This window comes from Montipora foliosa, chromosome 9 (assembly GCF_036669935.1).
Source record: "Montipora foliosa isolate CH-2021 chromosome 9, ASM3666993v2, whole genome shotgun sequence".
Taxonomy (NCBI): Eukaryota; Metazoa; Cnidaria; class Anthozoa; order Scleractinia; family Acroporidae; genus Montipora; species Montipora foliosa.
In genome coordinates, this window is record NC_090877.1 from 43,132,863 (window position 1) to 43,150,362 (window position 17,500).

Below are 17,500 nucleotides of genomic sequence, written 5' to 3' on the forward strand. Positions count from 1 at the left end.
GTTTCATAAAGGGTGAAGCTAGAAAACTCTTACGTACAAAGTTCTCGAAAACACATTTCCAGGAGGCCATCTCAAATTTTAAAACGCGACTTGAAGCTCGCGGCTTACCTCAAAACCTAATAGATGGCACATTGTCTGAAGTAAAATTTTTCGGAAGGCAATCGGCATAAAGAAAACAAACAAAAAAGACTCACGAGAGAATAATACCATTTGTCACAACATATCATCCAGCAGTTAAAAACCTGAAACAACTCTTGATGCAAGAATGGATTTTAATATAAAATCAGCCAATGCTGAAAAACATTTACAAAATGCCTACTATAATATCATACAGAAGAGCGACATACTCGTTAGAGCAAAAGTTTGAAGGCACGTATCACAGCGTCGCAACCGCAAAGACAAGTAGGGAAGTCAGAGGAGGTCTGTCATGATCTTTTCTCTGCTGCCATGAAAAGTGCATGCACTGTTGCAGCAAGTTTGTTTGTTGAATATATAAACTATGAGCCTTGAAAAACCGTCATTCCCCCATGTATCACAAGCCTCCAACGGACAAGGCAATGCAGTCCATCAATGTGCCAAAGAAAGTTCGGTCCCCTGACACTGTAAGTACGCCTTCCGATTGTGTTAAACCATCTCAAAGACCGACCAACGGGATCAGTTCGAACCAAACTTGACGTAACACGTTCACGTTGGACAAAAACATTTCTGCTGCTCAGGTGTCCCAGTATCATGCTGATTCCCGAATTTGGAAAGCCTCTCTTTATCTCTCTAATTAATTCATCTAATTCCGCATCCGAGATGGTAGTATAACGGTTGGAGAATGACTCCAGATCCTGAACTCTACGCCAAAGAGTGGTTCAAGAAACCAATACCATTCCCGTTATTTAAGCTTAAGACCAAGTAAATCGCATTGTATTCCGGAGAAATTCCAGCTGAGGTAAAGATATTTCATACCGAGGTCGGCCGACTCCTCGACTTCTAGGGGAAACTGTTGCCAATCCTCTGATAGGGCAAATAGACGTGAACGATGCAGCTACAATTGCCAGCAACTCCCACCTGCCTAATAAGGTCCTTAGCTGTATTACCAGGGTTTCAAGAACCAGAATTCTCGCACGTGAACGTTATTCTGGAAATAATTTGCACTCGTGTGTTTGTCAAAAAGCTCAAATTGCATTCGTCCTACGGGCTCATGCAATTTTGATACTTTTTTATTTTCAAATTGAACTTGAAGTCGTATGATTACCTATACTAATTTGGAGCGATTTATTAAGGTATAAATGCCATTGTCATGGTAAATGAAATAGAAGTTTCTCTGCCCACATAGCCTGCGGTCAGCACTGTCGAGAATTTTCAAGTTGATATATTTTGGGCTTCAAGAATTTAAGGATTCGGAAGTCTATTTGATATCACCATAGAAACAAGTGCCAAGGAAAGGTTGCAAGTACGTTTTGTCAGTATATGACATCGCATGGGATGTGTAAATGCAAGGTGGCTAAGATCTCCCGCCAATTCTTTTGTGCACTTTCTTTCCAATTGCTTTGCATGATTCTTGATTTGAATATACACATTTTTCTCTGACAGCTGTATAGGTATGGGTGTGGTTTTGCTCAAGAAATAAATGCACTTACCCTTTTAGAGCGGTTTTCGAATGAGTGTCGTAAAACCAAAACCAAAGTAATTACTTTGGCCAATCAAAAAGGACGGAGACAATCCAGTAGACCAATCAAAACTCGAAGTAATTAAACGTAGCCGACACAAAGCGCGGGAAAAATGTGCACGTGCGAGCCACGATTGGTTTTGGTTTCACTTCTGATTGGTTGAAAAAGTGGCGCGAGAACTTTGAACCAATCACTGAGTGAAGTAATGCAAAACCAAAGTAATTATCTAATTACTTCCGACACTCAATTGAAAACCACTCTATGGTTCTTATTAAGCCTCTTCATGCACCGTGATTCATGTTTATTGAAACAACATAAGAAAAACCACCAACCTTTGTTCTAGTCTTGCATGCCGTTGTGCAAATGCCACTCGCGGAAAAGGCTGGAAGGTATTCGGATTGCAGTTCTATGGGGAATGTTGGAGTGGAGAGAACGGTGAAACCACATTCAACAAATATGGAGATGCCAATCCCAAAAAGTGTATTCAAGAGCTGGTTGATCCATTGCCACCTTGTGACAAAAGCAAAGACGTGGAGTGTGTTGGAGTACAAAGCACCAACTATATCTATAAACTGAAGGAATGTAAGTTGTGCTAGCCTCCTTGAGTGTTTGGATATGACCAGAACATATGATGCACAGACCCTAGTTGTTCACAAGGTGGATAACTCTATCCACTGTAGCGCAATTGGTTTCGCTATGACTTATCGCATTCCACTAGATAGTGATTTATCTGTCGGATAGTGCCATCCATTGTTTTGAACAACTGGGGCCTGAGGCTGTTAAAAAAATATGTAGGTATTACCTTAAATGACTTTAATAAGTTCGTTGACACTGTCTGTCACATTTTAATTGCCTGTAATTTCAACGAAGTTTTCCACCTCAGTTCTTCTCCACATATGTCCCAAACATATTTTGTCAAAGAGGGGTATTTTTTCTATGGTTATACCTGTAGAGATACTATTGATCTCAGACGTCCATGGACAATGGGTTTTTCCAGCCCCCTACACGGACTGTTGAGTTCAATTCTGCGGTTCAAGAATTCTGATCACGTGATAGCATTTTTTTGTAGCTCTGCGGTTTCGAAAATCCTTGCCTTGCACCTGACGTAATGGTGAAAATGTCTCATGGGAATTTGGCTCTTTTATTATCTATTATTTTGTTCACCAACATGGCCATCTCATCACGTGAGTACAAGCCAAAACGACCGATCAAGTGACGCTATTCCTCCGTTCTTCCCATGGCCGCTAAAAGAAAGAAACCTAAAGTATAGTCTCCACCTGCTTGCCCTATTGTCATTGAGGCTATTACACTGCGTCTCATTTCCACAAACAAGGCTAACCACGAACAATCATGTATTTTCACAAGTAACTGTCAACGTTATTGTCAATTTTCAATCGTGAATTTGTGTGGTCTGGAATCCTTATGCAATATAAGGCGAGATTGCTGTCATCATTTTGTTAGCGAACGGGACTTTGGGCGCGATGCCCAACGAGTTTGCAAAGCAGAAAGGTCTCTGATGAGTCCCATGGTCGGGATGAAACGAGCTTCGTAAGACTAACCACGAACAATGTATTTTCACAAGTAACTGTCAACTTTATTGTCAAACAAGGCTTTTCCTGGGTAATAGCTTCTGCCGGATTTACTCGCCGTCAACATCGTTTCACATTCCTTGGGGAGAGCAACAGAAAATGGCATCACGTGATCGGTATTTTTGAAACCACAGAGCCACAAAAAAATGTTATCATGCGATCAGAATTTTTGAACTGCACATTGAAATCAATGGTCCATCAATTGAGCGGAAAAAAGGCCATTGTCCACGGACGTCTGAGATCGATAGTACTCTTGACTAAAAAAATCCTAGTGCTTCTTTGCAGGGGTGGAATCTATGACTTTCGGATTACTATTTCAGATACGCTTCCATAAAGCTCATGTGAACTAATTCATTAACGCATTCAGTCCTCAGGCACTCCAGATTTTCCCCAGTTGATGAGTTAAATCGTCTGGCGTTAGATAGAGTAAAATCTGTTAAGTCGCCCTCCCAGGAGGCAATGGGTTAAACTAGCCAGGGATTTCAATAACTTTTGAAGTAAAAGTAAAGTAAAGTAAAGTCAATTTATTTAACGTCGGTAGTTCCTTTAGTTATGAAACTGGTATCAATGGAAGCCGACGGTGCGCCTTTTACCCCCCTCCCTCTGTCAGTGCTCCGTTTCACGGATATTTAAAGCTATAGCTACACGGGTCAGAGGAAAGTGGAAACAGATGTTGAAGTCACCGAGGATCGAACTGGGGACCCCTTGCTCCGAAAGCCGGGCACTAGCCAACTGAGCTACGCCTGCAAATGTTGGTTTTTGAGGAGAGGGGAAAACTGGAGTACCCGGGGAAAAACCTCTCGGAGCAGAGTGGAGAACCAACAAACTCCACCCACATACGGCGTAGAATCCGGGAATCGATCCTGGGCCACTTTGGTGGAAGGCGAGTGCTCTCACCACTGCGCCACCCTGCTTCCCAAGTAGATGCCTGGGCTAGTCGATGTAAGCGGCAGTCACTCATTTCTTTTACGAGGGTTTGAGTTAATATCAAGGCAGAGTAGCCGTCGGTTAGAGGCGCATTTTTGACAAACAGGCGGCGGTATATTGCCGGTGACGGGCTCCTGATGAAAACCCTGCTGTCTTATTTTGTTGTTTTTACAACCTTTTTTCCTTCTAACACTTACTTTCAATATGGTTTGAAAGATGTGTAAAGTGACCTTAGTTTGACAAGTTACTGAGCACTGAAGGGAAAAATTTAATAGGTCCCTACATGTACAATTTTCTTTGCTTTTTACAAAGAACTGTTTTATTGGTACCATAATCCAAATTACCATAATTTGAGCAATTGTGTCTTATAGTAGACACCCGAAAAATCCAGGTATCTTTAACGGGATTTGACCCCATGACCTCTGCGATACCGTAGACAAGTAGACTTCGCGTGCGTTGAAATGATCCCGCGATGAAATATCCCGCCAGCTACGTTGGCTAGCTGTTAGCCAGTATTAAAAATACCATAATTCCCCTTTGTTTGTCCCACCAAAATTTTACATAAGCATTGTTTTTATTTTCTCTTGGGACTTTCAATGGTCCCAAGAGAAATTGGAAACGATGATTATGCAGAATTTTGGAGGGACAAACAAAGAGTATTCTTGGATTTCACATGACGTCGCGGCCGCCAGATTGGTGTCCCCAAACAATGAAATGGCGGCCATGTTGGTGTCCCGATCCAATCCTCCGGGAATTGAAAGCTGTTATTATGCTAACGTCTTCTTTTGTTTTCGTTGCAAAACATGGCTGTTGATCACGTGAGTGAAACCCAAGAATATTATGGTGTTTTTAATACTGGCTAATAATTATTGGAGTGACAACTTGCTGATAGAAAAGAAATGTGCGCTGTTCGACTAACATGTTGAGTGTCTCAACACGCAAATTGTTGGTTTTGAGCGTAATGCACCACTGCACAATGGCTAGTTAATAGTGTATCCTAGCTCCTGTTTTTGACTATGTGACTGTTTATTCAAACCGCAGTGACACCACAGGATGTGAACGGTGGTTTCTCCAGCTGGTCTCAGTGGACTGAATGCAGCAAGAGCTGCGGCGGTGGTACAAAGTCAAGAGAAAGGACCTGCACTAACCCTCCTCCTTCCGGAAATGGACAGGGCTGCATGGGTGATGCTGAAGAGGTGGAAAAGTGCAACGAGGACCAATGCCCTGATCGTGAGTAATCATGCATTACTTTTTAAGAATATTTAGATTGTTAATTTAAAGATCCCATTCTTCCGATTTTCAGTTACACATAAAATCCATAAAACGAAATTCTATATCTACTTTAATAAATAAATAAACACAATAATAAATTGCCCCTGCAGGGTTTTTGCCCAGTGGCCAAAACCCGAGGAGGCAACCTGGAAGTCCCCGCATAAAAAGAGTAAATGTGTAAATAGACCATTTTACAGTTGTAGCTAAGTTACCTGGTCTAAGAATGGAAGCGAGGCTTCCGGTGACCATGCTTTGATACAGACATTTGTGCCTTTCTAATGTTAATGTAGACTAATTAAAAATACAATAACACAGTTTACATGATAAAAGAAGTGAGGTCTGTATCAATACAAGGTCACCGGCAACCTTGCAACCATTCATAGGCTAGGTCACTGAGCCAACAACTGTAAAATGGGTTGTTGGTAGATAGATTGTAGGGGAAATCAATCTCGATTTGCTCAACCGGGCGCGCAAGGTATTATCGGTATTGCTTAAACGGGCGCGCAAGAGGTATTGGTATTGTTCTACACGACCGAGCTGTTTTAAAAGTCACGAAGTAGAAACTAGCAAGGAGAACCAATGTGCTGTTCGGGTTAGCGATTGAAGAATCAAACATTGAAGCAGATCTGATGCAAATCGAGTTGCCTGGCCCAGATACTGATTTTGTCCGTACGCAAATCAGAAACAAGGGCAACGATTTGTCCGACGCAAATCGGAAACAGGGGCGACATGTTCAGCAGCATATAATTTAAACGTATCTCAACTGCCTTTCATACTATCTTTGCCGGGGGCAGATGTAGTGAAAACTATTACTATTAGGCCAGTTGATCTGGTGATGTAATTCGTAGAACTGTGGAGAAAAATTTTAACGCCGTATCCCACAACCGCGCGCGGCCTTATTTTTGAATTCAACATGGCAGAGGCGAGGTTAGATCTTGTCAGTTCTACTTGAATGTTCATTCAGTAACAGGAAATGTGGTAGACACGTAATGATCTGTTGAGTTTTGGCGATGGAAATACTGCAGGGAGTTTGGAAACAACACCTAAGGCTTCACAGGAGGAGGAGCTTCACAATGAGATTTGCAATTAAGTCTCCCTTTGGTCTTTCATCGGTAATTTATCATAGCCCCACAGGCATTTTGCCACGGGGAGAATCTCGATGAGACATCATTCTAGTACGCGCGAATGTTAAGTTAGTATTTTCCCCCGCAGGGTTTCTGCCCTGCGATGTCAACCATTACTAGTATACGATGTAAGATTCATTGTAGAGTGCTAAGCAGCCCAGCTACGCGCTTTGTTACAGTCAATCGTGTTTTGTTACGAGAGAAACGGTCGAGAGGGGCTTGGGGAAGTGGGGAAATCTCTCCCCTTCCCCAATCCTCCCTCTCCCGTCTCAGTCGATTTAATGATGAAACACTATTGTTGGTTTTCACTCACGTGATCAACAGCCATGTTTTTCAACGAAAACAAAACAAAAGGTTTGCCTAATAATAGAGTTCAATTCCCAGAGGATTGGGTCGGGACACAAATATGGCCGCCATTTCTTTGTTCAGGGGCACAAACATGGCGGCTTTGACGTCATGTGAAAACCGAGAATTGACAGTTAAAGACACTGACGGCAAACTCAAATGAATGTCAGTTATGTCACATGTTTAGATCTGTTAATAACCTGTTACTAACCGAGTGCGAGGGCCGTACTGGGGAATATGGGCCCGAGGTTGTGGCAGTACGGACCGAGCGCAGCACAAAAAACGACCAAGGGCTAATTATCCTCAGTACCGTCTGGAGAAAGTGAGGGGAGTAGTTCCTTTATTACATAGCATCGTTTCTTCGAGCAATCGGACACTTCAGCTCCACTTGGTGAATGTTCGTAATCTTCGTCTTCCATCAGCGAACTTTGAACGGTAATCTTTTTCATGTAAAACTAAATTGCGCTTGCTATGATTATACTGTTGTGATGAAAAAAAAAAAAAATTCCGCTTTTTTGAAACTTTTTTTATGTTTCGCTCAACTTTAATTTCCTGGGATAGAGAAAAATAAGGAAACGGACCGTTTCCATGGTAATGGTCCGTACTGTAAAATCTCGACCGAAAACCAACCAATCAGAATGATCCATTTAGCCTGAGAATTGCTTGCCATATAATAATTTGCGATACCGTGTCACTTTTACCATGTCGAAAACCACAGTAATTTATCTTATACATGGATGCAGAAAAACTACAAGCAAAATACCTCTCTGATAAGCTTAATGTTATGATTCGATTATTGAACGAAGCATATTTCAAAAAAAAAATTATTCAGTAAGTTTTGTTTCATTTTTACTCATTAACGAAAAAAAAAGGAAAGGAAAGGAACTTCATTTAATGTTGGTTTTTGAGGAGAGGGGAAAACCGGAGTACCCGGAGAAAAACCTCTTGGTGCAGAGTAGAGAACCAACAAACTCAACCCACATGTGACCCCGAGTCTGGGAATCGAACCCGTGCTACATTGGTGGGAGGTCTGTGCTCTCACCACTGCGCCATCCCTGCACCTCTAAGACTAATCAAGAGTGGGTGGACTAATGTCATTTCCGGGAATAAACTCATTGCTGTACTCTATTCCCTAGCTTGCAAGAGATCTCTTGACGTCAGCCTCTTAATCGACGGATCAGGCAATGTGGGTGCTGGGAATTTTAAGAAGGCCTTAGGTTTTCTAACGGATCTCGTGGGTCATTTGTCAGTGTCACCACAGGGAACCCACGTGGCCGTCATGGTGTTTGAGTCACAGGCTACCCTACATTTCAACCTGGAAAAATCGGAGTACCACAGTCTCTCCAAACTTCAGTCGGCTATAAGAGCTCTCACATACCCCGGGAAAGGGATTAGGACTGATCTGGCTTTGCAAATGGCGGCCAGTCAGATTTTTGACTCCTCTGGTGGTGACAGGAATGACGCTGATAATCTTCTGGTTGTTTTGACATCTGGAAAGACGAGTAGTGGTAGTACGCCGTATAAGGACGTCATCACTCCATTGCAGGTAAGTAAGATACACGCACGATGTCACGCGCGCTAACACGCACACTCGTGTGTTTCTCTTCACGCCGGCGAAAATGTGAATTAAAAAAACAAAAAAGCCGTGCTCCAGCTGGAACTATAAATTCCCTTCTTCAATTTATAGCTCGGTTGAATGTGAAGAATGCTCTAATTTAGCTGCATAGCCCTTCGCTGCCACAAAACGTAGCCTTTGTCCGATTTATTCCTCTCAGCATTTATAAACTGAACCCAAGTATTTGGCCCCCTCTTTGCTTTGCATTTTTCCGCGCATGTGCACTCGCCCGCTATATCATTTTAAAATAGAAAGGATGACTTACAGTGGTATTGTCATGATGTTTGTAACGAGTTCTGGTTGAAGTTCAATAAATGTAACCTTTAAGTACTTAACTCGCATTCACATAGCTTCTGCGTCAGTTTTTTCACGATTTCAAGTAAATCTAGAGCGCGGAAATGACAGTATAACCAGTCTTAAAGATCGCTGGTCATAAATAAAAATCAGTTGCAATTTAAAATTGACTCGCAGGTCTCGACGCAGTCAACCTATATTTGGTTATATTTATTGTCTAAGTGGGCTTCTTCAGGTAATGCTTTTGTTGTTGGAGCGACGCTTAATTTTAGCAATAACGGCGTCTACCTTTAACTATCCTGTGAACAGGTTCACTTGTGTTGGGTATATCGTGCGAGAATCTTGGTGGCAAAGCCGCCAGCGCACTAGAAAAATGGGGTGACTTTTCCCTGCCCCATTCTTCTCGCGCGCAGAAAATACTCGCTCGATTCCCAAAACTTTAACATACACATTTGCTTTTTAGAAAAAAGGTGTCCGGACAGTAGCAATTGGAGTCGGTAACAAAATCGACAACAAAGAACTTCTGCAGATAGCGGCAGGAAACCCTAAATATGTCACACATGTGAATGGGTTTGATGACTTGAGGAAGAACCTTGCAAAAATTGTACTTGATTCCTGTCAAGGTAAACTGAATTAGCCTTTCCGCCTCTTCTTTTGTTTGAATTCATCCAAGCATGATTGATAATTGACAGTCGTGGGAAAAGAGAGACGTAGCTCGTAAGGCATATTTTCATGGGAAGAAAAGAAGCGGTTGAAGATCTTTCGAGGAAGAAAGAAAAACAACTTCGTATTAAAGATTTTGGATTAGAAGGATTCTTGTTTCATGAGTCAATGAGTCGTGGGTCAATGAGCCTTGAGTCAAATTATGAGTCAGGTCAGCAGTATTAGGTTAGGGTTAGACCGAAGAAAGGTATAAATATTAAGGAATTTAGGCCAAAAATAAGAATATATCTGCCCGTCATTAGAAGTGATGTGGCCATGGTAACGGCCATAATCCAAAATTAACACCCAAAAAAAGTAAGTCTTATCATATGGGTACCCATACTGGTAAATCTCTACAGGGATAAATTTAAGAGTAGTTAACTAGGTTTCCTTTTGTAACTCGTGCCCTGTAGTGAGGGTATTCGCAAATACTCTAGCGATAAACACGAAGACGGACTATAAAAGGCGTAGTGCCTTAGGCACATGTGGATGACTTGTCAATCAACTGTGATAATTTAAGCAATAAAAAACATCCCCAAATGGCAATGTGCCGTTCTTTTTACCACCCCCCCCCCCCCCCCTCCCCCGTCCCTTTTCTCGTGCTGCAAATATATTTCAGGGGTTTCGTCTCTTTGTTGCTGCAACTCAAACATAAATTCTTATCTTCTCGCCACCGTGTAATATCCTTTATTTAGTATATACCAAAACAGTGGATAGCGTTGGACGCGCGCGCTGATTGGCTATTCAAACTCCGGATATCCATTGCTATTCACCTCCGAGCGATCCGCGCCCTAAAATGATGTAATCTTTGCAGAAATAAATAAATTGAAATCATCTTTTTGTGCTATATTATCTCACTGTTTTAGAATATCCACCACTAGCCATATCCACTTCGGTGAATGGTTGTTAAATATCAGATCCGACCGCTGCCAAATTATTCAATGTATTTTTACTTTAATTTTTGCTTCAGGCGCTGGTGATGTTGATGGGGCGTGGTCTGACTGGATGACTTGGACCCAGTGCTCTAAGTCGTGTGGAGGAGGCGTAAAGGCCCGGAGGAGATCCTGTAGCAACCCCCCTCCAAATAGAAACGGGCAGAGCTGTGCAGGACTGGTCCAGGAAACTGTAGCTTGTTCGGAGAATCCTTGTCCCAAACGTAAGTGACTGGCTGAAAACACATGCCGCGTGACTTGACCAATCTGCTATTAACAAAGCTCTCGTCGAAAGCTTAGTATTTATCTGGGTACGGTGTAGCGTCAGAAATGTATGTCGTTAACCGGAATTATACACCCCTACGCAATTAACCACTCCGTTAGATTCTGGCAAAGCATTTATTTGTGTCGGTTTACTCCAATTTTGAAATTCTTGAATAGTTGGTACACATTTGCCGTATCAAACTACTGGAAATACCGCTAATTGCTAAAATATTACAACAACGAGTATTTATATTTGCTGATAACAATTTGAACTGTTTTTGTCGTTTTGTGTTGAAGTTTTCCGTAAAACTTGAGGTTTTCTCATTTCATGTTTCAGATTCACGGAAAACTGGGGAGAAATGCAAAAAAAATTTCAAAAAGCACTCTTGCAGATAAATCGTATTGCACTTTTGCTATTTCGTTTTCTTCATCGCGACGTCGATCTTAAGTCCTTAATTATAGGGAGCTTAAGGTCCAGACGTTTCTGATCTACGGACGGTAACGCAACTACTTCATTTGTATTGCTAAGAATCTCAAGTTTTCTCTTTTAGAGACGATTAGTTTAAAAATCTGGGAAAGACAACTGCCCTGGCATGCGAGAGGTTTAATTCCGGTTTCCGCCTGTCTCAAAAATGTCTCGTCTAATTTAAATTAAAGACGTTGGGTCGTTTATTCCGCAGCGTGCACGAAGGCCTTGGATGTCGGAATCATTCTAGATGGATCAGGAAGTGTAAGAAGCTCAAACTTCGAGAAAGCGAAAGAGTTTGTGCGGGATCTCATCGAGCACTTTTCTGTGTCCCCCAAAGGGACCCACTTTGGTGTTATTACCTACAGTACCTCCCCCAAACTACAATTGGACTTCGCGAACGCAGCATACCACAGAATAGTCGAGCTCAAGAAGCGTGTGATGTCCATCAAATATCCGGGAGGATGGACCCGCACAGACAAGGCGCTTGAAATGGCTGGACAAAAACTCTTCACAGTTGCTGGCGGTGATCGAAAAGACAAGCCAAACGTTTTGCTTGTTTTCACTGATGGAAAGACGAACAGAGGCAGCAAGCCTTATCCCGTAGTACTAAGGCCACTACAGGTTAGTGCTGAGCTTAAAGAAATCGTAACTCAAGTTTCTGATTTCTCATCATCATTATCATCTTCTTTGCTGTCCTCACAGTCTTGAAAGGCATGTACTAAAACCAGGAACACCGGAACACTCCGGAACACTCCGGAACACCGGAACACCCCGGAACACCCCGGAACACCGGAACACCCTGGAAGTAACCCAAAACCCTCAATTTGGCTAACCCCAGGCCTAGCTAGGCCGTAAGTTGGTTTTTAAGCCTAGGGTTAGCACACCGGAACACACCGGAACACCCTGGAAATTAGGGTTAGCCCTCAATTTGGCTAATCCTAGGCCTAAAAACCAACTTAAGGACTAGTTAGGCCTAGGGTTAGCTAAATTGAGGGTTTTGGGTTACTTCCAGGGTGTTCCGGTGTTCCTGGTTTTAGTACATGCCGTCTTGAAAAGTAGTTAAACTAACAGTAATCAAGAATTAGTGAGGTGCATTCAGTTCCTGTTTGTCATTGACGAGACGTTTGGTATTGCCGGACGGGTCACCCATCCAGGTATTGATCCCATCCAACAGGACTTGACTTCCCATAGGTAAACCGTAACACTGTCACATGAGATCGAGGCTATTTGTGCCAAAACAAGGTGGCGTCCGAACGCGGAAATAGTGTGACAACACGATCGGTACCCGAGGGACATCCCGATTAGACTAGACGATTAGAATGCGTTCTCCTGGAACGCAATAAATCTTGCAGGTCATCATCTTCACAGCATCCACGACATCTCATTATGCAACGCAACACAACACAACACAACATAACGTAATTCGATACAACTCCATTCCATTCGATTCCCTGCCATTCAATTGCATCCAATTTAATACCCACTTTTTTTTAGGGGGAGGAAGCACAGCCTTAGAACTGAAACCATTCGGCCGTAGGAAATGTCACCATTCTCTTTGCTTTCCTCTTTCTTAGCAACTCTCGCCTTATCATGGAAATACAGGGCCATCAATAAAGTGTAAATGTAAATGCTTTGTTTACAGTGGAAGTGCACTTAGCTCTCAAGTTAGTTCACAGGCACCCCACTTTTAATAATCTGAAAGAAACAATTCAAACTTAATGGGAACATGGTAAAGAACCCCAACTGGCAGGAGGCAGCCAGTTGACTATTTACAAAGGGTGGTAGAGTTGAATCCGGGAAAACCGGAAACAAATCCAAACCAGAGGTTAGAACGGGATTGAATCCGGGACAACCGCATGCAAACCCGAAGCCTTCCATTCGTAAGGCTTCTTGTCCAACAAGACTCACAATACTTCGTACAGTTTTTATGGTATTTAAAAACAGATTCAACACTTCCAAGACACTCTTTTTAGAACGAATGATGCTACAACACTGTATCACGTAACAGCAATGTTATGGTACCATATGAAACACCGATTATCTCCAAACAAGATGTGGTCATTATTGTGATGTAATAAGTTACCTTGGCAACGGGCAAGCCGTGTAAAAACACCCTTAATTTTGTCTTTAGTTGCTTATATCTAAAAAACGAACTCAGTGACCCCCCATTTTTTATTTCTGAAAAATACCCAGAATGAAACATTCTGCAAAGTTTAAAAAACGTCTGTAAACTGGATTCAGAGAAACCTTAATTCTGTGATTTTGTTAAGGTGGCTTTGATTCTGCATTACAGAATTTTTAAAAAAACTTTGCCGAAAGTGCCATCCTGGCCTTTTGATCACTGGAAGCCCAGCAAAAACACCCTATATTTTGGATTTAGCTGCTCATATCTCAAAAACGAACTCGGTGACCCCCCTTTTGTATTGTTGAAAAGTGATCAAAAGGCCAAGATGAAACTTTCGGCTGAAAAATTCTGTATTGCAGAATCAGAAGCACCTTAAAAAAATTCACAGAATTAAGATGGCTCTGAATCCGCTTTAAACTTTGCAGAATGTTTCATCTTGCCCTTTTGGGTATTTTTCAGAAATAAAGAATGGGAGTCACCGAGTACGTTTTTGAGACATAAGCAACTGAAGACAAAATAAAGGGTGTTTTCACATGGCTTGCCCGTTGCCACGGTAACATATTACGTCACAATAATGTCTGCATCTTTTTAATAACATTCCTAATACATGATTCAGCGTTGTAATACCGATCCTTCTAATGACGAGCGTTACTTGGAAGCGTTGAAACTGTCTTGAGCTACCTTAAGAATTTAAATTACGGTCTCGACTAAGGCCATGAAAGTGAATTTTCGTGCTGTCTGTGTTTTTTTTCCCTGCCCTTTGTCAGGCTCGCGGAGTGAGAACTGTTGCTGTTGGTATAGGCCGTGGAATCAACCAACGGGAACTTCTGCAGATTGCTATGAGCAACAACCATTATGTTGTGCAGGTCCAAAATTTCGATTCTTTGAAGGGAAAACTACAAATGATTTTGGATGAGTCATGTCAAGGTAGAGAACTTCACCTCAAATGTTTTAATTGCCAAGATTATTCCGAAGAATTTGTCGTATCTAGCTCAGTGTTTCAAACCGAACATTTTCCTAAAAATTTTTGATTGATCTTATACTTATATTTGTAGAAAAGAGCGACCGAGTCCTGTTCCTTTTAGCGCAAATTTACCACTGTCATATCTGATCTTGTTGTAGACGCGCCACCACCATCACCAAATCCAGAATGTCGCGAGGGGGTTTTGGGTATGGAGAACAGAAATATCCCTGACAAGGCCATCACTGCTAGCAGCCAGTGGGATGCCAATCACGGTCCAGATCGCGCGCGACTCAATATGGTCAGATCGGGTCACAAGAGAGGGGCATGGTCGGCGAAATACAATGATATCGGGCAATTTATCCAGGTGAATTCGTAACTATTTCAAATATGTAGTATATAAGGGTTATGACGAGAATGTATCGCGAAATCCAGATCCAGATTACACTGACATGAAATTTAACTTGATTCACCATTCAAAGATCACGAGTGCGAGAGGAAAAAACACATACCGATGCGCTTTTAAAGGGGCAGTGTCACGAATTGTTAGTAAAAATCTGGAAAGCAAAGGAGACCTGTTTACCGATGGCTAAATTTTCTTCAAAACAGCTATTTTAGCTCGCAGAAACCATTTTTAAGTGTTTTTGATTATGCGTAGCCAAGTTAAAATGAATACCAATTTGAAAACTTCGGGCCGACGTTTTCAAGTTCTCCCCTTGCATCTTAGATGAACTCCGTAGTGACTTAGTGTGGCTCATTTTTCTTTTAAAATTTAATCGATTTTTATCATATCACTGCGGTGATCCAGAAGCAATTTATTAAAGAATAAGAAGGTCTCTGAAAATTGATTTAGTAAGTCCACGACACTGCCTTTTTAACTCAGGTTAAAAGTCAAAGGTATAACTGGGATTTAAAAAATCAATGACGCAGCGACGCAAAGGAGAACGCTGATCGCTAATGACAAGACTATTGCTTCTCAAGTTCTTTTTAACTATGGTGCTTTGCCGTTCTTTGCGAAATTGCAACGTTAACTGGCCACTCTCAAGTTTTTTGAAACGCACCACCAGTTTCGGTATAAAATAGGCCTGTCGGTGGACTGGAGCGGGTAGCGCATGCATAAATTTCGTCAATCCATCCACACATGTATTTAAAAAGCCTCAAGTGACTGTGCCTTCATGTAAACAATAAATGAAATCACGTAAGCATTATGTAAACACGACATGAAATCAAGTACTTATCCCGGTATGGTGCTCGTACCCAGTCGAGTTTTCTTACGTAAACAGCCCCTGCTGAGCGTGCAGACCCAGTGTGTTTCTTCTTTAAACCTGTTGTTTTGTGGCGTTCTCGAAGTCGTTGTCGGCGTTCTTAAGCTTCTTGACTACTCCGTAATGTCTTCGCGGTGAAGTGAAAGTCTACGGAGAAAGGAGAGTGTAACGACATCGAAAATTTTTAAAGCTCTACAAAGTGTCTTTCATCACTAGAATAATAGCAAAAACAACAGTTTTGCGCGCTCTGTCCGTGTTGACTTTTTACACTGATTTTTGGAATGTATCTTGCTGTTCTCAATTGAACAACTTCGTGAGGTCAGCCAGTAGACAGAGTCCAGCTCCCCAACCTCTTACTTTAAGCCAAACACCTGGCATTACAGGGCATACAAATATAGCACGGATTACCCCATTCTACTAAAAGGGGCACAGTTCCTAATGTACTTTTGACCTCTATTTGTGTCTGTCGAAGCATTAAAAAACAAACAATGTTATGTAACCATTGAATAAATAGCTTTGGTTCTAGAGAGAAATCAAATTTGCTGGCAGGTAACAGGAAATGGAAAATCGAAAGTTTACAGATCCATAAATTTCTGGGGAACATACCTCCACAACAAAGTAGAGTGGAACGAGCCAAGCTCATTTCACAAACGACCTTTGCTCTTTCAAACAGTTCTGCTGTGACTTTATACTATTCTCCTGTTACTTCACTTCTTATTGAAAATCCTGCCTTACCATTTCCAGCCCCGCTCCCCCCACATGGAAAAAAATGACCATATCCAATATTTTCTTTCATATCCGGACTTCTATTTGCAGCAATATGGCTTACAATACATCATTTTAAAATGTATAAAATAGTATTACGTTTTCCAAAAAAAAGTGTCCTCCTAAAAACCCATGACTATTGCGAACAAAAAACAACTTAAATACGAAAAATAAGCAAAATATTTCATAACAATTGAGGAAAAAGTATATTTCATCAAAATGACATTATTTTACAAAACGTTGAAACAGCAATTTTTTTGTGTCTGCTGCAAGTTGCTTCTTATTACCTGCGGATAATATTTATTTATCGCAGTGAAATTCACCCCAGCTTATGAAGAATCACCGTAGGACAAAGCAAAATTAAGTGTTTTGGACGTGTGGTTAGACATCTGCTGCAAGTTGTAGGGGCGTAGCTAGGATTTTTCAAAGGAAGGGGAGGGGACGGGGGGGTCACATCCAGGGCCATCCACTGGTCATCCACGGTGTTTTTAGTGTAAATGATAAGTTTTCGGAAGAGCAGCGAGTGCGGGGAGGGAGGGGAGGGGGGGGCGAACAAGCCTACAAAATAGCTGCATGCTATCGATCTCAGACATCCGTTCACGGACCGTTGATTTCAGTCTGCGGTTAAAAAAATGTAATCATGTGATAACATTTTTGTGGCTCTGCAGTTTCGAATAAATCGATCACGTGGCAACATTCCATCGTTCTTCCCACGGCCGAGAAAAGTAAAAAAACTTGACGAAAAGTTTCCACCTGTTTCTTATTTCCTCGGACAAGGCTTTTCCTGGGTTACCCGTAATCACCTTCGGCCGGTTTTACTCGCCGTCAACATCGATTCGCGCTTTCCTCTTTGGGGAGAGCAACAGAAAATAGCGTCACGAGATCGTATAGCCACAAAAAATGTTATCTCGTGATCAGAATTTTTAACCAAAGACTGAAATGAACGGTTCGTGAAGGGGGCTGAAAAAAAGCCTTTGTCCACGGACGTCTGAGATTGATAGTACATGAAGTAAGTTGCAGGTGACATAAGTTGCTCTGTTTCAGTCTCACAGATATGGTTTGTATTACGTTGTTGAGTGTCACAAAGGGAGATCACGGGCACCCCAGGACTCCCCTGGCTACGCCCCTGAGTTGTTCCTTATTGCCTGCAGATATCTGACTGCATTTGCAAAAACTTTCCTTCACTAATAACA

General features: G+C 41.9%; 1 protein-coding gene across 1 annotated transcript in view; it reads left to right on the forward strand.

Moving 5' to 3' along the window:
- LOC137970653 (uncharacterized) overlaps positions 1-17,500 on the forward strand; it is a 72,656-nt gene that overhangs the window by 6,922 nt on the left and 48,234 nt on the right. Inside the window, exons 4-11 of the mRNA XM_068817178.1 lie at positions 2,002-2,240; positions 5,216-5,404; positions 8,052-8,461; positions 9,288-9,447; positions 10,497-10,682; positions 11,403-11,812; positions 14,084-14,243; positions 14,439-14,644. Of these exons, the coding sequence (XP_068673279.1) occupies positions 2,002-2,240; positions 5,216-5,404; positions 8,052-8,461; positions 9,288-9,447; positions 10,497-10,682; positions 11,403-11,812; positions 14,084-14,243; positions 14,439-14,644 (1,960 nt within the window). The remainder of the gene's footprint in view (positions 1-2,001; positions 2,241-5,215; positions 5,405-8,051; positions 8,462-9,287; positions 9,448-10,496; positions 10,683-11,402; positions 11,813-14,083; positions 14,244-14,438; positions 14,645-17,500) is intronic.